This window comes from Archocentrus centrarchus, chromosome 24, assembly GCF_007364275.1.
Source record: "Archocentrus centrarchus isolate MPI-CPG fArcCen1 chromosome 24, fArcCen1, whole genome shotgun sequence".
Classification (NCBI taxonomy): domain Eukaryota; kingdom Metazoa; phylum Chordata; class Actinopteri; order Cichliformes; family Cichlidae; genus Archocentrus; species Archocentrus centrarchus.
This window is the reverse complement of record NC_044369.1, coordinates 9,783,033-9,806,755: the sequence shown is the minus strand read 5'-3', so window position 1 is coordinate 9,806,755 and position 23,723 is coordinate 9,783,033. Positions and strand designations below refer to the sequence as shown.

The window sequence follows — 23,723 nt, the reverse complement described above, 5'->3', positions numbered from 1 at the left end:
TGCATAACTCTGTTGAACTGTGTGGTTATATTTGAGTTCCTGCTGCAGCTTGAAGCAGTCTAGGTATTCTCCTCTGACACCAACAAGACATTTTCACCCAGAGAACTGCCGCTCACGGGACAGTTTCTTTTTCTGGACTGTTCTCTCATGTGGGAAAATCCCAGATGATCAGTTTTTCCAACACTCAGACCAGCCTGTCTGGCATAAACAACCATACCACATTTAAAGTCACATTCCCCATTCTGAGACTCAGTTTGAATTTGACCATAGTTGTCTTGACCACGTTTACATGTATTAAGAGTGTGATCGGATTTGCTTTAATGAGCTGTTGAACAGGTGTACCTAATAAAGTGGCATGAGTGCATATATGCTTGATGTCTTTTCCATGTCCATAAAAGAGGCAATTCCACCCAATTGCACCTGAATTGCTCTTATTACACCAATGAGGGAAATATAATTGTTACTGATAAAGACATTCTATACAAATAAGTAGACAGCACCACAAATTGACACAGCATTTATTTATTTATTTACTTCCGAAACTTGAATACTGTGATCACTGCAAATGTCTTATTCATACCTTTACATTTTACAAAGACAATGGATCTGAGATGTAAACCGTATTTTCAATTGCTTAAAACGTATGGTTCTCTTAAAATAGTGTGCTTTATCTCCTGTCAGATCGCCTCACTGTTTCATTTGTTCTTCCAGCAGGAGGAAACAAAACAGATGAAGACACAGCAGTGCAGGCTGCGTCTCTGAGCTCTGTGAAACCTTCATCCCCTGCTTCAATCACTGAAAACCCAGCATCCTTACAGTTTACACAACATACAACCTCCTCTCATCTGATCAGTGATGCTTGAGGAAAAAGGTTCACATTTTTTTGTTGTTGTTGAAGTGAATAAAAGTTAAAGCACCTGTTTGTCAGGAGCTGCATTGGCAGGGAAACCTACAGAGCAACATCTAGACAAGGTCGCACAGGAATGGATCGATTCGCCCTTCTAGTATCCAAAACCTGTGAACACAATCCTTTTTATGTAGAACGTTGTTGTGCAAAGAATCTCAAAACAAAAAAATAAGATATTGCAAAATGGAACGTCTGAACATTCAAATTTCTGATATCCTTCTGTCAAGCAGCAAAAACAACACTGAGGAAAGAAAACCCATATACACTGCAAGGTAACAAACAACTATAAAACTGGACTGGCTTATGTTTTTGACTTTGTATAAACTGAACATCCAACTCGATGCACACTCTGAAAGATGCAAGCAAAACATCTGCACTGCACATTTTGTCATTTGGCCATACTTCATTTAAAAAACAAAAACAAAAGAAAAAACATGACCACTTTCCTTGTACAATAAAATACAAAACATTGCTGTTAGTTAATTTAGTCATCATTTAGGCATCAATATAGTTTTGGACAGAAAACCAGTGTACATGGTAAATAATTTACACGCAACACTTTATGGATAGGGGCCATTTGTGGCCCGAGGACTCTTTTGGGAATATTTCAAGGATTTCACATTAGTGGATGACTCGTTTTCAGAACTGGCCAGCTTGAAAAACTGTTAAAAAGATCGAATCTGCTATTGACCATCTACTGGTGTAATTGTCGTCCATGCAGACTGACGAGAGATTCTTAAAACAGAACCAAAACTTTTGCTAACAGTCCACTCGTGTCTCTGCAAAACCGCAGAGCTTAATGAGCATATCGGTTATAGTAAACATATTTCTTTAGGCTCATTTAGATTCCCTTTACATTCAGACTGGGAGTTGATTTGTGCTGTACGCTGCAGGGCGTCTAAACTGCATCAATTTAAGATGCAAATTTACTCAAAGAGTCAAAAACTTTAGCACGGGGGATTAAGGCTTACACCCTTACCGCGACACAACAGTTTTAATGGACATGCTTAGGCTTCGACCTCAACACCCCGGTTGTCGTATCAAACACCTGGCTGAGAAAATAACTTCCTGTGGCTCTTGCTTGTGTTGTAAGCAGCTTTGTGATGTGAGGAAAAAATTATCTTCCGGCACACTTGTATTACAGGGGCCAGTGGCTCAAGTAATTGAATGCAAAAGGCACACATGCAGACAGACTTCCACGCACACACACACACACTCTCGTCACTGCGTTGGGAGGCTGGTCTGACTGATTGTGAAGAGGAGAAATACGCATCTGAGCAAATGAAAGGATGAAGCCTCGCAGCCAAGATGACAACTGTGAGTATGAACTCAAATTAAAATGGTATCTGGCGAGTACGTGTGTGTTACTGTACCAGGTGTGCTTATCTTTCAGGATGAAGAAGAAGAGCCTTTCGCTTTTATCTGTTCCCCAGGTGCCGTTTCAAAGGCATGTCCCTGCTCTGCCTGGGAATAAATGACCGAGATAAGTGACTGTAGGCACGGCTGGATTGACTGATGTACAGTCACACAATGACAACACACACACACACACACACACACACACACACACACACGCTCCCTCCTAATAGATATCCACATATGTAATTTCTGTTGATTCTCTTAAAATATCCTCATGTTCCCAACATAAACTGAACCTGAGGAAAACTATAGATGCTCTGCACAGACAACATCCACAGACACACACACACACACACGTGCATACCCCCCCGCTTAGGTCTGCTCCTTGTTTTTTGTTTTGTTTTTTATCAAAAATACACCTGTGATTGTCTCTCAAGGCTGGCTTCTGATTATTCTTCCTGTCCTGTTTGTGTGGCCTCCTGGTTGATGTGTGACTGATTACTGAAGAGGCGTTAGAAAAATACAGAATGACTGGCAGCACATTTACAAATCTTGACAGTTCCACTGGTCACCACTAGAGGGCACTGTAAGCAACACGACAGCAGGCTTGGGCACCACAAAATACAACAGAATACAGAATAAAAACCATATAGTCAGGCTTTAGCCAGAATTAAGAAAGAAAGCCATTTAAATAATATAGCTAGTGACAGTTTGTCTTGAGGAACTAAACACTGATGTCAGTTGTACTATACCAATAGAACAACGTATTGATTGGAGTTATAATACAAGGAAATAAATAAATCTGGGGGGGAAGAAGAAGAAGAAAAAAAAAAAACACTTTTCCATCTCATTAATGTCTCTGCCACTTTATCAGCTGTCTCTCCAGACGGTGGGATGACATTTAGAGTTCTCACCTTCCTTTTCCCCCTCAGAGTTCAGTGGAAAAGGATAACGACTCTTGTGTAGCACAAATTGAGAGCCTTGTAAGCTCCAAATCATCTTTTTCCCCACTTCAAGCATCTTCTAAGAGAGTCCGACTTCTTCCTATTGCTTTTAAGACACATATAGTTGGGATGGACCAAAGCACTATGGATCAGTCCTGGGTTATTTTTTTGTTTGTTTGTTTTTTAAGTGGCACCACTTGCCGATGGCTTTTAAATATACTCCTTTGTTAGGTTTGTGCTGTCAAGACAGAAAGGATGTTGTAATCCAGATTTGACTGACACAGAAGAAAAAGAGAGAGAGAGAAATAAAAGAAACTGTACAAATCCCTCCTGTGCTGAAGCAGATCGACCTGTTTCCGTGTGGGTGGCTGCGGTCAAACAGCCAGAGTGACTGTTCGGTGGTTTCAGCCTTTGAGCAGAGGAAACGCAGGTGTGAAAGAAATGAAAACCTCTCGCATGTCCTCCGGTATTGTGGTTTCAGATTTATTGTGTGTGTGGGGTCATTTGTGTTCCAGCAGCTGGACTGACAGATTGATGTCTGACTTTGCGTGGCTTTTGAGACACTTTTTTAAGTCAACTAGGCAGCTCTGCAAGCCCACCCCGGCTGTGACAGGTGTGATTTGGCATAAAGGACTTTTAGAGCAGCTGGGCATCATTTAAAAAAAAAAAAGTTATTGGGGAAGAAAATAAGTCCTAAAAAGAGAAGCACATCTATTTTAACAAACTCTGCAAAAAGGAGGCAGTGCTTCTTTATGTGCACCTCTGGAATAAGCGCAAGAGGCAAAGTTGACTTCTTTAGAAGGTGGAGGGTGTGAAGTGCTTTCTCCTTGTTGGCAATTTAAAAAAGAAAAAAAAAAAAGAAAAAAAGGTTTTGTCACATGAGAGAAAGAAATTCAACAACTCTCATGTGAGAATTACACCCATTTTCTTGAGTGTCACCCTCCTAAGTTTAACAGAGCGTCTGTGGAGAGACTGATTGGTCGACAGTATTACCTACTGATGTCTGAAGCCAATGGAAGATGGTTTATGGATTCATCATCAGGATAATTTAGTCCAACAAAAACAATCTCTGCTTTTCTCATGTGTTGATCCTCCTCTGTCTCTTCTTCCAGAGTGTGTGCGCTCATGTTTGCATTTGTGTGCATGTGCGTGCGTGCATGTGTGGTTTAAAATGTGCAGGTGGGAGTCAGTTCATGTCAATGGTGTTGAAAACCCATTCGGTGAACTTCTTGAGCTTGGCAGCAGAGGTCTGGGACTCCTCCTGCAGTCTCTGGTTGTCCTCCCAGAGTCTCTTGATCTGAGCCTGAAGCCGCACTTTTTCTTCCCGCTCCTGCGGAAGTTGAAGAAAGGTTGGGTTACATTACTAAATTTAACCAGTTATAAAACAGTTAATTTGGGAAAAGGTTTTGCTTAAACTGAGTACTCTGCTTAACAATCAATTCTGTATGTGCTGTGTTTACATAAACATCTCAGGCCTGCAGACAGTGAGTCACAACTAGATAGAAGTTTGTGGCTCTGTAAGCCGATATTATCAGTTGACATTTTCAATCTGCCAAAAGCACAACAAAATAAATCCTGAGGTGGGTGCATGAACACAAACACTGAGGCTCAGTCTAGGAAGGTAAAGAAAACACTGAAGGAAACAATAAAACTGGAGCGAGCTGCTGTCAGTCAGCTGCAGCTGATTGCTACTGGGGTGAGAGAGGTGCGCATTAGCTTTCTAGGTGTCAAACTGATTTACTGTTATTTTAAAAGTAAGACAGCTTAACGCTTCGCAACATTTCACAGACAGCTGAAAGTTTCCCGAGAATTGCATAACATGTGAGTCACATCAAACCACAGCAATTCTTGGGGTGAAAACTTCTCACTGTTACACAGGTCGGACTCAAAGAGCGGTCTGAACCCTGAAAAAAGCACTGGGAACTACAGCTGTAAGGGGACAGTGATGCTATATGGTGATGAACTATTTGGTAAATGCTGTTTTAGAACAACTTTAGTAGTATAATTAATACCTCTGAGCAGAGGTTTCTCTAAAATCGGAGCAGTATTAGTACTTGGAGGTACTTACAGTGCCTGTAAAATTAAAAATATGATCTTGAACTCATTTTGGCTAAAGACCAATTATGGGTGATCATTGTGTCTAAGTCTGATTAAACTCTGGCACCACACACTGTAGGATGAGTAGCACTGAGGAGGCGAAAGTGCGGGATATATCCTAACAGGTCACAGGTTTATCATATTTTTGTAGTTTGCTGTGATGTTAAAGTTAATATCCTTTTATTCATATACAACACATTCCAGTGACCCCACAGTGCTACTGCACTAAAAACTATTTAGCAAAATGTATTTTTAAGCATGTAGACGTAATGTCGCCGCTTATCTTGAAATCAGCTACTACACACATAATACGTGTAATTTGTAAGGATTTGAGTGTTTTAAAAATAATTCCCAGAAGCCGCACAGCTGTCGCACCCAAAGCAGTTCATATAGTAAAGCTTCATCTAGACTGATCAACGTGTGTAGGAGGAACAGACGTCGGGAAAGGCCGCAGTGAAACCTGAGTCAGCAGTTAGTAACAATAATAAGCAGCAGAGTGGACCCGAGAGAACAATGAAAGTGCTCAACTGCTGACTTTGTATTTTTTTATTGAAAACAAAATATTTATTTACGCCACCTGCTCCACTGTATGCAAAAGCAACCGAAGCCTCTATTTTCTATTCCTGCTCTTACTTCAATAGAAGAGGGGAACCAAAAATGATTCTTCGAGCACAGAGATGCCAAACATGCAGAAAGTGTTGTGCACATCAACTGCAATTCTGCGCATACATGTGTACTTTATCCAGTCATGTGAAAAACTAAACACACTCTTACAGTTCCCACAGGAATTAAGAGGGTAAGTAACAACCAGGTGCTGCTAATTAAATGCACTTGATTAACTGATCATCAGCGAGTGTGAGCACCTCTGTGAAAGCCGAGCTTTTGGCAGTTTGCTAGTCTGAAGCATTCAGGTGTGTGTTAAACACTAAGCCAAGGAGGAAAGACATCAGCGATCATCTTAGGGAAGCAACTGTTGCTGCCCATCAATCTGGAAAGGGTTATAAAGTCATCTGCAAACAATTTCAAGTCCATCATTCTACAGTTGGAAAGATTATTCAAAAGTGGAAAACATTCAATACAGCTGCCAATCTTCCCAGGAGTGGACATCCTAACACATTCACCCCAAGGTCAAACCGTGCAATGCTCAGAGAAGCTGCGAAAAACCCAAGAGCTACATCTCAGACACTACGGGCCTCAGTTAGTATGTTAAATGTTAAAGTTCATGACAGTACAATTAGAAGAAGACTGAACAAGTACGGCTTGCTCTGAAGGGTTGCTGGGAGAAAGCCTCTTTTCTCTAAAAAGAACATTTCAGCACAGCTCAGGTTTTCATTAGAACAAATCACAAGACTTCTGGAACAATGTCCTTTGGATATATGAGACCAAAACACCATGTTTAGCAAAAACCAAACACCTCAAATCAACTGTCAGGTATGGCTGACCTCGTTTTGCAGTCACAGGACTCGTGCACCTTGCAGTCACTGAGTCGTCCCTGAACTCCTCTGCATACCAAAGAGTCAAATGTGAGGCCATCTGTCTGACAACTAAAGCTTAGCTGAAACTGGGTCATGCACCAGGACAATGATCCCAGGCACAGCAGCAAATCTACAACCGAATGGTTGAAAAAGAAAATATTTAAGGTGCTGCAACTTCCAATCAAATTCCAGACCTCAACTTGATTAAAATGCTGTGGCAGGACTTTAAGAGATAATTAATGCCCATAAACCTCAATAAACCGAAGTAACATTGTAAAGAAGAGTGGGCCAAAATTCCTCCACAGCGATGTGAGAGACTAATCGAGTCATAGAGAAAAATTATTATTTCAAGTTACTGCTGCTAAAGGTAGTTCTACAAACTACTGAATCATGTGGTATATTCTACACAGAGTCCTTGAAACCCATTTTCAAATGACTGTATTTATTTATTCAAACTGTGTGTTATGTTTTAAATTCTAGCTCACCTTCTTCAGGTCCTCCTGGAGCATCTTCACCATAGCCTCCAGCTTAGTCACCTTCCTCTCCAGCCCTATGTGTCCCTCACTGTGGCAAGAAAAGAAACACATATGCCACATAACCCTGAGTAAACACTGCATATATCAATGGTTCCATTTTGGGTGGAATTTTATTGACAATAAGTGTTGTACTGTTTATCCTGTATATTCCATCTGTACTGAATACATTTATTTATCTACATATATCTATACACATTTTTGCTTCTTGTTTTATCTAATTACACAGACCTCTTTTGTTGTGCTGATACTTAAATTACTTGCTCACAAAAACAGACAGGTTTGAACTATATCCTACCTACGTTTATAAGAAGGCAAACCAGTAGAACTAGAGACATAACTACTTGCATAGGTATATTTATGTCAGCACAAACATCCATCCATTTTCTTCCACTTATTCAATTCAGCATATCTGGAGCTTATCCCAGCTGCCATAGGGCGAGGGGTGGATTTGAACCCTGGACCTTCTTTTAAAATTTAACATTTCTATGCAATACAAAATAAAAAAATAAAATAATAATTACAGTAGGTTACAGTTATATACTGCAGTTTATCTGAGCTCTAAAGCAATGAATGTTCCACCAATGCCACACAGCTGTTTCAACTTTGTCACACAGTACATGCAACATTACAGGTGGACAGGACTTTATTAACCCACTAAGCACATCTGGATTTATTAATTTCGTAGTCTGCACAGCTGGAAGCTGGACGGCTGACAGGAGCACTGCTATTTGCCCCACAATCAAACTCCCTATCACATGTCTGATTTTTATTTCATTTCAATTATATAAAAAAAAAGATTATATTTAAGGGCTTATTTGCATTCAGTGAGGTAGTGAACTTCTTTTTCATACAGGACAGCAGCAGACAGACCGTTCTGTCTTGTCTGGCTACAATATGAACGAGCTGCAGTCCTGAGGCGACCTGTGTTTGCATCACACTTCTTCCCTGTGAACATTTAACATTAGCTTTAACACTGCGGTGTGTTTGTTGTGCATGGAAATAAATAATGTGCAGAAATACATTAGCAAAAGGCTGTGTGAGTAAAGAGTTACCTGGATGAGGGCCGTGACAGAGGAACAGGCTTCAGCTCTATGTGGGGCTGCTGTGGACTTGAGGCGCCGCTACTTCGGTGGTTTGAATCCCCAAAAACAAAACTTCTCTGGACTGAAAGGAGACACAAACGCGGGGACAAAGAACATTAGAAGAAGAAAAAAATCTGTGTGCTTTAATTTGCATTTACTAATAGCATAAGGAAGAGAACTATACCATAGTGTGTGTTTCTCTCATTCTCAAAGGTATTGGCCACATCCACCAGGTGTGTCCATTCAAGAGGACTGTCTCTGTCTGAAGAGGGGAGGGGCATGAGCTCCTGAGGGAGAGGTCCACGATGACGCTCCACCAAATCCACCAATGATGTGTCAGATGCCGAAAGGTCACCTGTTCATTTAAGTTGTGAAAAGCGCTGAATGTAAACTGAGTTTTCCACACTTTTGTGAATTTCAGTACAAAAGGGGGGAGCAGACACATCTAGAACTTGAGCACAAACAAATCCTCAGTGAAAATAAATCAAATAACTTTGGATGGATGCATTACAGACACCCCACCTATCATTATCACATAATATTAAGAGCTATGTTAACCAACCATTTGGCATTTGCAAATATAAGCATCTCTTAAGTTCTGCAGAAAACATGCAGAACTTAGAGGAGCATCATATGCAATCAAAGCGCACTTAAGTACACTAAAATGTGACACTATGATTTACTTGGGATTTATTTCCAAACCCATTCATTACTCAGCACTGAATTACATCTTCAGCATACAAAGACAGTTACCACCCTTCTCCTCCAACTTACCGTGGAGTTTGACTCCCAGCTTATAGGAAGGCCGTCTGAGGGGCACGCCGCGGGTGGTGGGCGAGCGTGGAAGGGTGGAGCAGCTAAAGAGAACGTCAGCGCCGAGTGCTGGTTCAGGAACAGTGTCGCTCAGGGCGGGAAGGCGCTGGCCACGATAAATGCTCTCATCTGATAGAGTGCGATGGAGCGAGCGGCGGCGGCTGAGAGGCTGCTCTGGCGGTGACTTCTGGCTATGCTGCGCAGGGTGAAAAGTGGTGAGCAGGTGTTACTTCAATGATCACATTTACTACTGCACAGAATCTGCTCTGACACCTCTGCGAGACCAGGAGCTGCAGTGCTACTCTATAACAGCAACAGCTTCTGGTTTGATTTGCTACAAACAACATTTACTGCACATCAAATAAATGTTTTTGGAAAAAGTACAGGCCATTTTTTCAAAAACCTTGGCTACAAACAGCTGTCAACACCTGATTTTGATGTTTGACCTTTGAACCACTGACTGCAAAAACAGAACAGGGTGGAAGGTGCACAGAACAAACAAAGACTACAAATTATGGTTTCCAAGTGAATTCACTCGACTCACCTGAAAGATTTGCTGAAAGCTGTGCAATGTATATAGTAGCTGTTGTTAGTTTTATTGGGAGAGGTACCTTTTCTTTATGCTTTCGTGGTGGTGGTGGTGGGCTGTCTGGAGCACCGTGTCTCTTCACATCTTCCTCCATTGTAGATTTTGCGTGAGTCTGGGGCGAGTGCATGTCTCTAAGAGATGGCCTGGCTGCTGGGGTTGGAACCACCTCTACTCCACTTTCTCCTGGAGATTTCCTAAAACGCACACACATACACACAGATTAGGTGAAGACACAATTGTGAGAAAATCATGTTGCATTGATAAGGTTTAATATAACAGCACAAAATAATAAAGATATGAAGTCATTAAGCTTTAAAGGCAAAGCTTTTCACTGGCAAAAATCACATTCAGTGACTGCATTATAGCACATATTGCAATACTCTCTTCAGCCACAAGGGGGTAATCAAGTAATACACATGATGTTAGACAGAAAAACCATTAATGGAAAAATGGTGGTAGTAGTAGTAGAATTAAAAGCAGTCTGCCAAATGAAAACATAGCAATAAATCAGTGTGAAGTTCAATTTGATCATGAGTAGAAATGCAGGAAAAAACACTGACATAGAGGCAACTATAAGCATCATTCATTGGGGACTAATGTGGTTGTGAATAAATTACATTTTAATGCACTGTACTATGCCCAGTGATCATTTGTCACTGGGTATTTACTAAATTTAAAAAACCAGACCGCAATCCAGTACATCTTTCAGCTGTTAATTTGTTCTGTTTCTTCAAAGCTGTAGCAGCGACAAAAGACTGTGCCGCTTACTCATTATGTAAAGCCTTTGGTAAACCACACATACCAGCTTCCTGAAAAATAAAATAAAAAAAAAAAAAAAAAAAAATCACCAGGGTCAAACTTCTGGTGAAAGTTAATGCTGACCTGACACAGATCAAACCTCCAAGTTTAGAGGAATTATTGGCAGCATAACTTTACTTCAAATTCAGTTGGAATAACAATTCAAGGCTTGGTGCTTTCTACTTTTATCCTTACTTGCGTGTGTCTCCAAAGTCGACAGAATTGATGGTGGAGCCGGGCTTCCTCCAACCAATCAGGTACTTGGATTGAGCTCCTTGGCGTGGGTAGAAGCTCTTGGGCCCAGGGGGCACTGAAGACTGAGATGAAGGGGAGGTTGCTGAGGAGGATGACTCCTCTCTGGGAGAGCTGTGGCCTGAGTGGCGAGCACTGATGGACAGAGGGGGGAAAAAAAAAAATAATAGGATGAGGACATACTGATGAAAGATATATACAACTTGCATCATAACACACACACACACACACACACACACACACACACACACACACACACACACACACACACACACACACAGTGCCCATCTTAAAGCAGGCTTTAATCCAGATCTCGGCATTATTTAGGCAAGAATCTTAATGTTTTTATCCTTTAAGTGAAGCTTTGTTTAGGTCAAGTTGTAATACAAAATTTACATTTTTTGATACATTTCTTTCTTTTTTTTTTTTTAAATCAAGGAAAATATATGAAAGTATCACCTGCGGTCAAGTCAATCTTGTCAAGCTCACTCTGATACACCTACCTCCCACCCCCACCACTGTGACAGAATACAAATGTAGTTTTAATGCTGGACACATGATACCCAGGTCAAAAAAAACAAACAAAAAAACAGGGAGGTGGTCCAGTGCATGCTCTTGGGTGAAAAAAAAATACCATTACGAGTAATAATACAGCAGAGAAGTTAAAACTATTGTTTTTTGTGGGGCTTTCAGTGGGGTGTAGTAATGTAGTATTAAATACTATTTCCACCCAGGAGTCACACTCTTGAATCCATCTTCACTGGCTACCAATTCTCACTTACTGTATGCCCCCCCAAAAAAAGTTTGTTGTTTATGATGGATAGGCATTTATGGAGGGTTGTCTACCAGAAAGTTGGTGGTTTGAGCCCAAGTTCCTACATTCATATGCTGAAGAGTCCCTGGGCAAGGTTCTGAACCCCAAATACCGAGACATATCCATCTGGGTTTAATGCATGAACATTAAAAATGTGTCTATGGATGCAGTTTGTAGTGTAAAAAGGGCTTTGAACGCTAGGTGAGAGTAAAAAAAGCACAATATAAATTACAGTTCATTTACCATAGACTAAAAAAGGAACGTGTAGAACATAGAGAACACTAACTAAACTTAGAAATTTAAGTACTGGCAGGCCAAGTGGAATGTGGCTCAGGTGGTAGCTGAAGCAAAAACTCAGGTGTTGGAGGAGTTCGGTGAGGCCGTGGAAAAAGACGTTCGGGTGGCCTCGAACCGATTCTAGCAAACTGTCAGGTGACTCAGGAGAGGGAAGCAGTGCTCTACTCACATGGTTTATAGTGCGGATGGGGCGGTGCGGACTTCAACTGAAGCTATAGTTTGGGGGGTGGAAGGAATACTTTGAGGACCTCTTTAATCCCACTGACACGCCTTCTGTAGTGGAAGCAGAGTCTGGGGACGAAGGGGACGAAGGGGACAAAACGGACGACTCGCCCATCACTAGATGGTGAGGTCACTGAGGCAGTTAAACAACTCCTTGGTGGCAGGGCCTATGGGGTGGACAAGATTCACCCTGAGTTCCTGAAGGCTCTGGATATTGTAGGGCTGCCTTGGTTGACACGCTTCTGCGACATTGCATAACTATCTGTGGCGGTGCCACTGGACTGGTAGACTGAGATGGTGGTCCCAATCTTTAAGAAGGGGGACCCGGAGGGTGTGCTCCAACTATCAGGGGATCACTCCTCGGCCTCCCTGGTAAGGTCTATGACAGGGTGCTAGAAAGGAGGGTCCATTCTGTTCATAGTTTTTATAGCCAGAATTTCGAGCTGTAGTGGCCTTGGTGGCCTAAGAATCTCATCTGTGCTTTTTGCAGATAATGCGATCTGTCGGCTTCGTCAGGTGGTGGCCTCCAGCTCGCAATGGAATGGTTTGCAAACGAGTGTGAAGCGCCTGGCATGAGAATTAGTACCTCCAAGTCTGAGGCCATTGTCCTCAGCTGTAAAAGTGTGGAGTGCCCACTCCAGCTCAGGGACGAGTTTCTGCCCCAGGTGGAGTAATTTATCTTGGGGTCTTGTTTAGGAGTGACGGGAGAAGAGAGTGAGAGATTAACAGACGGACTGGAGCTGCAGTCTGTCGTGGTGAAGAGGGAGCCGAGTGTGAAAGCAAAGCTATCGATTTACCGGTCAATCTACGTCCCTACCCTCACTTATGGTCACGAGCTTTGGGTAGTGACCAAAAGAACGAGGTTGCGGATACAGGCAGCATAAATGAGCCTCCTCCGAAGGGTGGCTGGCCTCTCCCTTAGAGACAGGGTGAGAAGTGCAGCCATTCAAGAGGGGATCAGAGTTGAGCTGTTGCTCCCCGACATGGAAAAGAGCCAGTTGAGGTGGTTCGGGCAGCTGACTAGGATGCCTCCTGGGCGCCTCTTGGGTGAGGGGTTCCGGGCATGTCCTACTGGGAGAAAGGCCCGGGGTAGACCCAGGACACCGGAGAGATTATATCTCTCAGCTGGCCTGGGGTTCTGTAGTAATACAGCTGTTTCCTAAGATGGAAATGAAATTTTGTAAATTCAAGTGGGGAATAGGATTTTTCAAATTAATGGCTCCAGAGGGACAAACACACAAACTTTGGTACTAATATCCACATCTAAAAGAGTATTTCAGTTATCTGCTGTACTATAATGAGTACTGGAAAAACACTACAGCGGTCAAAGGTAGGAAGTAAAATACAAATACTTTGTTATGATACTCAAGTACAGATACTTGAAAATTTTACTTCAGTATTAATCCAAAACCATATAATTTATGTATCATTTATGTATCTTTTGAAGTGCTGTACTCTGGGATTAAAGTGGATCGGTGCTGTGCCAAAAAGTGATTTCTGGTATTTGCTAAAAATGATTGGTTGTATTTAAAACTGTTGTAAATTAGTTTTTGGCCAATAATCTGTGAAACATATTTCTCATTAATGACATCAAGTCATTTTGAGTGAGAAAGAATATTCCTGTGACAAGGTAGAAGCTGCAATCACTTTTTTGGCAAAGTAACAATCAGAGTAAACACTGTCATTACCATTAAAGAGATCTGGCAAAGAGAGCAGCAAAAACTGCAACAAATATAACAGTTTTATAAAGACATTTTAAGTAGCCAAAAAGTCCTGGATTGATTATAATGTAGATGCAATAATGCAAAGTCATAAAAATACTTGCAAAACAGGTAATTTTTTTTTTCATTTTATGTATAAGCCCTTCATAAATCCTGTTGACTACAGTCTATTAACCAACATAAGCAAAGACATTATACACAAACATCAGAAATCATATTTTGGCACAGGGCAGATGTCCACAAGTTGTACTTGCAGTACTTGAGCATCTAGCTAGTTCTTCAAATGCAACATTTCTAACAGCTTAACAAATATCAGCAAACAAACTTTGTGTGCAACTTGTCACACAGTGTATGTGCTAGTTAAAGGTACTGGTTTCCTAGGGAAAATAATGTGAGATAATTTCACTCAGGTGGAGAAAGATGTAAGACAGACAGGACAGGACAGGAAGAAGAGGGATTCACTTAAAGGTAAGGACTGCTCAGTGGCATTTTTTTGAACATATATGCGTGATTTTTTTTTTTTGTTCAAGTTATGTTTTTTCCATACTGTGAAAGGTCCTGTGAAACAAACTGAGGTATACTAACTTTGTGTTATTCAAAAGTTGCATGAAAACACTCTTAGTGCAGGTTAAACAGGTTAGTTTGCCATACTGTGGTGAAATCAGAGTAAAGCACTGCTTTGCACTGGTGCACAGTGGCTGTGGTGTTAGTGGCCAGCGTTAGATTACATCAAGGGTAGCCCAGATGAATCTGAATTAAAGCTGATGAAGCTTAGACTCAGTCACTGAACTCAACCTTTACACCAACAATGATGTGTTTGCCATCTGCTTCAGAGGCTGTTTACCTCAGCCTCAGGTATGATCATGTGATCGGCATTTTCCAGATACCTTTCTTAGGCTTCAAGGTGAGAAACAGTGAATTCATTACACATTGTTTACGGCTATGAGCTGTAAACAGATCAATCAAAGACGGGATCTTAAGACTTAAGAGTTTTGAAAAGCTTTAATCACCCAGCATTTTCTAAGAAGCAGTCAAAATGTTATTCTTCTGTCTTAAGAGTTAATCATATCACAACTCAAAAGATTTTTCTTGAAACTTCCACCCTCAATTCTGCACTCATTACCTTAGAGAAAAAGTTGAATACTGAAATTTTTGCACCGACACACTCACTCCTCCTACACACACACACACACACACACACACACACACACACACACACACACACACACACACACACACACACACACACACACACACCTTGAGTGAGATCCAGCGTCACTCAGACTGTAGGTGCTGCTGTCTCTAACTAGGAGATGAGTAGGTGGGCTTCGACCTGTTCCATCCATGCTTCTTTCTCCTGGAGGGCCGGGGGACTCTGCAGCAGCAGGTGACCTCTCGAGCATCCTTCGGCCTCCCTCAGTTGGACTGTGCCACGGAGATGCTGACCGCTCCCTGCTATCTCTGCCTCCACTGGGAGCTAGCAGCGAGTTGGTGCTGCCGTGATGAGAGTGGGGGTGGGCGTGGTGAGGGGCTCCAAAAGAGCCGCTGTCGATGCCGCTGTCAGCCGAGGCTCCCTGGAGATAGCCTCCTCCTCCCAAGCCATTGGGTTCTGGGTCACCCTGGTCACCACTGGAGCCCCCACCCGTACCCATATCGTACCATTTGTCGCTATCACTGTGACCCCCACTGGACGTTGTGCTGGATAGTGTGTTACTGCTGGAGTGCCCAGAATAAGGGCCATCCGACTGCATGAAAAAGCAGAAGAGGAAAGAGCACAGGGAAAGTATATATGGGGAATTTTCCCTGTATGAAAAAACATCAAATATTTGACAAATGTAATCCAAAAATGACATGTAATGAAACACCACCATGTCATTTTTTAAAAGATACTAATATAAGAGAGATTACCTAGTCCATAAAAATAATTTCAGAATTTCAAAAAACCTGGTGTAGAACCTGACCTGGCTGCCCTTCTTTGGGGAGAGGTGGATGACTTGCTCCTGCCTCTGGATGCGAGGAGCTCCCGAGTATCCTTGACCAGATTTGGAGACTGGGGCCTCTGCAATAAATAGACCATTACAGACAGCTGGGGTTGGTGACAAACGCATGAACACATCCTGCGGCACAAACAGATGAATGGTTGATGAATCCACACAGAAGTTGTGTTCATTTGTGTGTATTTTGCTATTACAGCAATCGTGCTTCCAAGAGGCTCACGATGCTGACATGGTTTTTATTTTGCTTTTGCCATGTCCATGAACAAAAACCCACATCACTTGTCAGCAAAAGCAAAGCACATCAAACAGAAATTTGTCCCCAGATGGTCCCTGCTGGCTTTGTTTGTTCTGGGCAAGCTGTGCTGCGTGAGAAAACGTGCGCATGTGTCCCGAAGCAAAACTTGGGGTATAAATGGGACTATTGTGTAATTCTCTAGATGTTATGCAACAAGACATACAGAGGAGGCTGCTAATGACCACGGCACCATGACAGAGGGAGCAAAGGGAGATATCATAACATCTGCTGGGATGAAGCTAGAAATGTAGATTCAATCTCATTTGGAATATTCATTACTCTGCAAAGTTGCACCGCAGCCCACGGGGCGCTCTGCACTAATTAGAGATGTTTGCACGTGTGCATGCCTGCTTTTCTGAGTTCATGTGTATATATATATACAGCATATGTGACTAGATGGGCTATGCATTGTTTACTTTTTTTTTCTTTTTTATATATATATATATATATATATATATATAAATAAAAGTCATGACAAATAGCAATTTTCTGCATGAATTAGCCATGTAATTACACTGGTGGAAAACCTTTTTTGAGGCTAAAGGGTAAATAAATGTAATGTTTGTGTGGATGTACTCTGCCATCTGCGTGACTTGTGTTATTTCTGGACAGAGCACGGCCACATAATGATTGCTGAAGACTAGCAGGTCAAGGGGTGAAAATGGAAGGAAGAGGAAAGGACAGAACCCTAAACCACAGAGACAGCAGAGTGCACAGTGTAGGGCCAGACACTTGGCTGACTTAAACAGCACTGGCCCAGTTTACATTGTTCCACCCAGACCAGTAACGACATAAGTGCTATAAACAACCACAAAATGAAAGACTAAAGCCTTTAACTGTGATTGTGGTAGTCAGGAACAGGTTGAGGACATGACTGAAACTAGTCTGGTCAACAATCAATCAAAGCAACATCCTGCTGGGAATCAAAGGAGCAGCAGAGAGAAAAAAAAAAAGCATTTGTGGCTTTTGAGGCTTGAAAAAGAAGAAAGCTCCCAAAAACAGAGCATGGGAGAATACTTTCACTTAAATGAAAGGGAATGTACAATATAATAAAAAAGTTGAATGAGAGACAAATACAAGCAAGCAGTGGAGAATGAGGAGCAGACTGAAGGGAGGGAGGGAAGGAAGGAAAGGCGCACAATGACGAGGGTGGCCAACTGCGTGGACAGGAAAGAAAGGAATTTCTCTTCTTTCCCCTTTATTAAACCTTATAGAATACAAAGGAAAGTGATAAACAAAAAGCCATTTATTGTACCTGAGATCACCATTTGAACACCTCTTTCCAACCCCCATTCAATAATTCTCCCTTTCCTTTGCTGTTTCTCTCATTATGTTTCCACCATTTTGTTTGCAGAGACATTAAGAACTTCTCAGTTAAGGCAATATAATTCACAATTTACAGAGGCAAAGAAGGTGGAAGAGGAAGATCGGAGGGATAGAGTGGAAGTGAAGCGCTGTGGCTGCTGTCAGACTTTTTATCTCTATGAAAAAGCTGCTGCTGCAAAAAATGTCACCAGCAGATGAGGAAGCACACACAAACACCAGTCACACACACGTCAAGATACCTGTCATTTCAAAGAAATTTACCACCATAATAAATATGGATGATTTCTTTCCAGTGCCGTCTCCACCTCCACCCGAAAAACTGAAAAGTCAACTGCCCTGATATCTATAAAAACATGTCCACAGGCTCACATTTATGTTATGTTGTCATTGCTTATAGTATTAGAACACACCACAATTTGCCAGGCCCTCATAACATACTAAATCCAGGGTTTATATACACGCATACCTGTTGACCCTCGTTCAGCTCCTCCCCCTTCATCCATTCTGGACCAATTGGAAGTAGACTTTCCACCTGACCCACCCTCTCCAACCACCTCTCGTCTCTCCGTGGACATCGGAGAATGGCGACTGCTTGCGAATCTAACAAGCAAGCATACGTGCACATAATCAAAACCCTTTTTTTTTAAAAAAAGTTGGTTAAGTATGTGTTTTTTAACTGATTAAAAATGCAGAGGAAGGAAAGACAGAAAAACGAGTTTGAAACAGAATACATTTTCCCACAGGCTCCAGTGGGTGGAAGTAAAAAAGGGGTTCTGTCAAGTTCATTAACAGAGAACAGAGACAAAGACACAAATGTCTCACTTACATCTCACTCTCCTACAATAATGCCATATGCTGATACAGCTGTCAAATGAATTCTTCAAGCTAACTTTTTTGTGCATTGCATATTATATATATAATATTTTTTGTCACGAAGATGAATAAATCTGCTTCATAAATATAAATGAGAACACAAGTCTAAATAGACATGTCAACCTGTTGCTTTTTGTCAGTTTTACACATATTTTAAGCCCTTTAAAAAAGAGAAATGATAAATACTGGATCATATTCCAGAGCATAGATGTACAGTGGCTTTTCTATCATTAATAATGACTAAAGATGAAAAAAAATATATATATATAAAAAAAATGAAATCACAAATGCCTATAGGTAGCATAAAACCTTCTAGTGAAGGGAAATTCATTTTGGCTTTTTTGTACATAATGTAAACAGTCACTATCCATGCTGCCCAACCCCTCCCCTCTCTTCCTTACTGCTCGGGCATGGACTTCTGTCTCCAGTGAGCAGAGCTTCCAGAGGTGTCGCTGGAACAGGACAGGTTGCTGGGAGAGCTGCGGTTATGAGGGGAACGGCCTAATGCCAAGGATGAGGCCAGGCTGTAGCTCTCACTGCCTGGAGACATCCTGATACACAAGCAAACACGAAGAAATAGTAAGAGTTCATTTGCACATGGAAAGAAAAACTACTTTAAAATACTTGGAAAGCACAAAAGCTCTCATAACATGCAAAGATGTTTTGTTTAATTTCACCACAGTTAAAAATGAACAGAAGAAGCAGTAAAAAAAAAAAAAAAAAAAAAGAAAATCCCAGGAAAATATGGACTGAAATACAACTGATCAGTTCAACAGCTGGAGAGTTCTGACTTTCACAACACATATTTTCCAGTTTTCACTCTTTCGGAAACCTTTCCCAGTTTTTCAGGTTTTTTTATGGTTTTCCAACCATCCATATTTAAAGAGCCAACAAGCTCTAACCTCTTGGTGTCTAGAGGTCGTCCGTCGCTGCTAACGCTCCGCGGGATGACACCACCCCTCTCCAGCCTCTCAGCTGACAGCGTCTTTCCCACTGAGCTACCGAGGCTGATGGCCCGGTTGGGTGTGTGGGGCTGTGGTGAGGCAGTCAGTGACTGCTGAGGGCTGCTCGATGTCCTCTGCCACTTGTTGTTGTTGCTGCGGAAGGGAAACTTGTACTCAAAGGAACCACTATCACTGCTGCTGCCCTTGTACTCTGACACAGGCACACGATAAAGCTCTGAACAGCCCCTGTAGAGGGAGGGAGAAAAGCAGTTTCAGTGTGTGGGAAAAGGGCTCACACACCCTTCTTTTTTCCTCTGGCAGGAATTGGAAAGGGTCGACATAAGATGCAAGATTTGTGACAAATAACCAGACAGACAGGTAAAGTCTGTCTTGCAGACAAAATTTCCTTTCCCACTTACCTGCGTGGAGTGGCATCATCATGTGGCGGGATGATAGCAACACGTACTGACACTGAAGTCCGCAGGAGGTCAATCATCTGCTCATGGGTCAGAGTTGCAACAGCAACCTTGCAGATTTCTACCAGACGGCTTCCCTGACGCAGTCCTGCCTGCCAAGCGTAGCCGTACGGTTCCACCTAGGAAGAAAAACGTTACACCGTATTCTCCTTATCTTTAATCAAGATGAACAACTTGGCTTTTCATGATCCTGGAAATGTATGTCTGTGTAAATTAGACTATTAAATTATATAACATCACTTTGCTAAAACAATCATCACTCCACGGCTGCTTCATCACCAGTAAATGTTTTATGGCTACAAATCAGGAACCTCTCATACTGTGCATAAGCAAGTATTTACCCAAATGAACTTCAAAGTTCTAGAGAACATTCTCAGACAAACATTTACATTATGAACGCAGAGGTACCTCAGCTACAATGCCTTCATAGTTCACATGGAATCCGAGCTGCCCCAGGCCATTTCGACGAAGCGTCATCTCTGATGTCTCACAACCCTTAGTCAGGAACTGGATACATGGAAGAGCAGAGAGATGCACAAAGTGGAGGTGAGACATGAAAAGACAGGGATGACTGGAGGACAGAAGATACAGCAAAGAACCCAACAGCCCATGACATATTCTGCTTCGACATAAATTAGTTATTATTTGAAATAACTTTACAGGACACTTGAATAATGGAATAATGGAATAATGGACTTCCTCTTATGAACAGGATTTAAAGAACCTAAGTGACCCTTATGAGTTTTATTGGCACAAATAAAGACACTAGTCTTTGGATGCATGTTTGCATTCACGCACACATACAGACTCATTAGACTTGCTGTGACACTTGATTCACTGTTCGCAGAAAGATGCGTCACTTCATAAAACTCTGGAACTTCTGGGTTATGGTGTTTTTGTAGGGAGGAAAAGCACTCAAATCAGTCACACTTGGCACTGGGAGTGAGGTGGAAAAGTTGAAAAAACACTTTAAAGGAGAAAGCGCTTGGATCACATAACACTCATAAAGGTCAACTAATAAGAGGTAAAAGATTTGATAAAACCCAATCTTCAGTCCCAACAAACTTTTCTTGTTGTGGTCAGTCACAGCCCTTCTGCTGATGTGCCTGGTGGCTTAAAGACACCTCTCATTTCTCTGTCTGAACAGTGTGTTAGTAAAAGCTCTACAGAAGTCAAACTTCACAAGAAAGTGTGAATAAATCATGATGCAGACTGGCACCTGATAGGAATTGTTATTGTGCTCTCTGATGTTTCTGAAAGTGTATGTGCGTGGGAGAGGAAGAGAGTACAAAAAAAGGAACGAAAAATGGCAAACAAGAGGGGGAAAAAAAGGGCTAAGAGCAGAAAAAGAGAGAGACAAAGAGAGGGAGAGTAAAAGAGGAGTTCTTCCCTTCCTTGCTCTGGCACTGAGGCAGTCCAAATGATTAAAGATTAAAGCCAAATGCATAAAACGCAACATGTGATCAACTTCTGAGTGTTGAGCCAAGTAGTGAAGTGTGCGTGTTCAAATATGTTTGTATGCAAGTGTGCAAATGAAAGATGCTGGATTCAACCCAGGTTACAAAAACACAGCACATATGCACACATACTTGCACTGTTTTAAGGCAGATAGAGGCTGGGGAAATGAATGCCTTCTAAAGCACGGATGATTACATAAGAAAACACCTTTTTTCGCCGACCAGTTTCCATGGAAACAGCTAAGGACGAACTAGCAACACTTCACTGTATGTGTAGGTGTATGAGGCATTAAGGAGTATGTCGTCCAGCGGTGTTTCTGAAACTCCCTCAATAAGCTGAGACCAGTAATGAGACAGCAGCTTTGGCATGCGGACACAGAAATGTTGTCATTCTGGCAGACTGACAGCCGACACTGAATAGTAGGAGAGACTGAGTGGGCCAGGTAACTGATCAATGGCAGCCAGCGGCATTTTTCCCATTGGTTTTGTTTCTCGGTGCAGTTCTGCCATTAATATGAATGAATAGTTCTGCCATTGTCAGGACTTCAAAAAAAGCACAAAGAATCACATTCAACTTTGCAGGCATGAGCCGTGCCATGCAAAGGGACTACAGAATATTCTTCTTCTTCACACTCAAATTACAAATCATAATTTTTCTTGGTAAATAAAGCAATTAATCTAATTTGATTTGAACATGTAACCCTTGACAGAAAAATTGTTAATGGATGACTCACTGTGAAAGCGTAACAAACAAATACTTGTTCATTACCACTGAGAGGGGGATTCAAAATGTAATTATCTATCATATTTAGAATAATTACAATATCTGCCTTCTCTTGGCCAAGCCACCCCGGGGGGGGGGGGGCACCAGTCTTATGTGTAATGTATTTTGTGCGTGTTCTAACCTCGAGACGTTTGACCACCTCTTTAAAGTCTTCTGTATTGTTACTGATACTCCTCAGAGACACGCTTTCACCCCGCTCATAGAAAATCTTCAAAGACGCGGGGCTGCTAAGCGTCCAGCCAATCACATCCTTAGTGGCACAGTTAAATACCACAGCTTTGGCCTCCTGGTCCAACAGGATTAGAAAGTCATTGGAAATGGCCAGAAGGGCCTCCAGTTCCCCTCCACTCCCATGATCCTCAGCATGGACTGACCAGGTCACTGCCCCAAGACTGCGCAGCTCTGCCCCTTCATACGGCCGAGTCTTCTCTTTCTTCTTGTGGGCCAGCGAGATGAAGGGGAACTTTCCAGAGGGGTCAATAGGCGTGTTGGTGGTGTGCCGCTCAGCCAGGTCACGCAGATACTCCTGCCGTGTTCGGGTGGCCATGGCTCGGAACTTGTGCGATTTGTGAGCAGCATTTTCTGCATTGATGACCTTGGCCAGCAGGAAGTCCCGGAACACGGATGACTTGGGGAACGTCACACCCTCTGGGATAGGGGGGCCAAAAGAGGGCACGTCTTTGGAGCGAGTGACAGCCACACTACAATGGAGAGGAAGAGACCAGGCAGAGAAATTAAATTAAATTGAGAGAAAGAAAAAGGGGAAAAGAAAAGCAAAAAAACTGATGGTTAAATGATCTGTTACATACTGGCCAAGAATTGGGCCAATTTAGAGTCTGTTTTGCTCAGACATTAAATTCTGTGGCCTAGAGTTCTTTTTTTATTATTTTACTTTAAATCAACTCAATATGCCCCATGAAAAGCTTGAAATCTTTATGTCATTTTAGACTAATTTGATTTAAAAGTTGCTCCACACACTGCAGCACAGCTAATCGCTGATCATCTTTTGTTTCTGGTTCTAATATTATACTTTCAGACAACAATGGACACATTTAGAGTGAAGCTAAAAAGGCGGCAGATAATTTACTTTATCCAGTGTTACTTAATTTAATTCCCTCTTTCCTCATTTTTATTCATGTATATTTAGTGCCATTTTAAAATGTAATTTTATTTTATTTATTTCGTTTTTTTAATGCAAGTCTTTTACCCTGTTTGATTTATTACATTCTGTGGCGTCTTATCAACTTTTCAGTCACCTGTGAAGCAGAGAGTGGCTCTAACCTGCATCAAAGGACTAAATAAAAGGTTTAAATAAAACTTAAAGTTGAACCGTTGCCTTTCCCTAAATGTTTTTCCCTACACCTACTTTCCACTCATTCCCTTTTCCTTTTATTAAGTTCCTGGAATGGCCATCTGAGGACACTTGCTCTCTCTGGTATGTCAGGAACTCAGCTGAGCAGCCATGATGAGTGAGGAGAGATGAGGAGGATGAGGGGAGACTGCTATTTTCCTGTCCAAAGCCCCAGAAAACACAGGGTGAGAGAAAAAGAATGTGGCTAAGAAAGGAAGAAAAGAGTCTGTGTGGGAGAAAGATCAGGAAATGATTGCTTACTGGAAAACACTTTTTCAAATATACAAAGTCTCAGGATGAAACAGTTCTCTAAA

The 23,723-nt window shown here is 41.8% G+C and overlaps 1 protein-coding gene across 7 annotated transcripts in view; it reads right to left on the bottom strand.

Annotated features, from left to right (window-relative positions):
- Positions 1–540: 540 nt before the first annotated feature.
- Positions 541–23,723, bottom strand: part of sipa1l1 (signal-induced proliferation-associated 1 like 1) — a 98,585-nt gene continuing 75,402 nt past the window's right edge. For 6 of the 7 annotated variants that reach the window (XM_030721168.1, XM_030721170.1, XM_030721171.1 and 3 more), the window contains 15 exons: positions 22,180–22,759; positions 20,226–20,324; positions 19,761–19,936; positions 19,300–19,587; positions 18,799–18,948; positions 17,991–18,124; positions 15,868–15,965; positions 15,164–15,651; positions 10,796–10,987; positions 9,825–9,996; positions 9,175–9,409; positions 8,585–8,755; positions 8,371–8,482; positions 7,268–7,346; positions 541–4,540 (listed from right to left, as the gene is read on the bottom strand). In XM_030721168.1, the coding sequence (XP_030577028.1) occupies positions 4,397–4,540; positions 7,268–7,346; positions 8,371–8,482; positions 8,585–8,755; positions 9,175–9,409; positions 9,825–9,996; positions 10,796–10,987; positions 15,164–15,651; positions 15,868–15,965; positions 17,991–18,124; positions 18,799–18,948; positions 19,300–19,587; positions 19,761–19,936; positions 20,226–20,324; positions 22,180–22,759 (3,118 nt within the window). In that variant the 3' untranslated portion in view covers positions 541–4,396. The remainder of the gene's footprint in view (positions 4,541–7,267; positions 7,347–8,370; positions 8,483–8,584; positions 8,756–9,174; positions 9,410–9,824; positions 9,997–10,795; positions 10,988–15,163; positions 15,652–15,867; positions 15,966–17,990; positions 18,125–18,798; positions 18,949–19,299; positions 19,588–19,760; positions 19,937–20,225; positions 20,325–22,179; positions 22,760–23,723) is intronic. The other variant, XR_004019163.1, reaches the window with a different exon arrangement.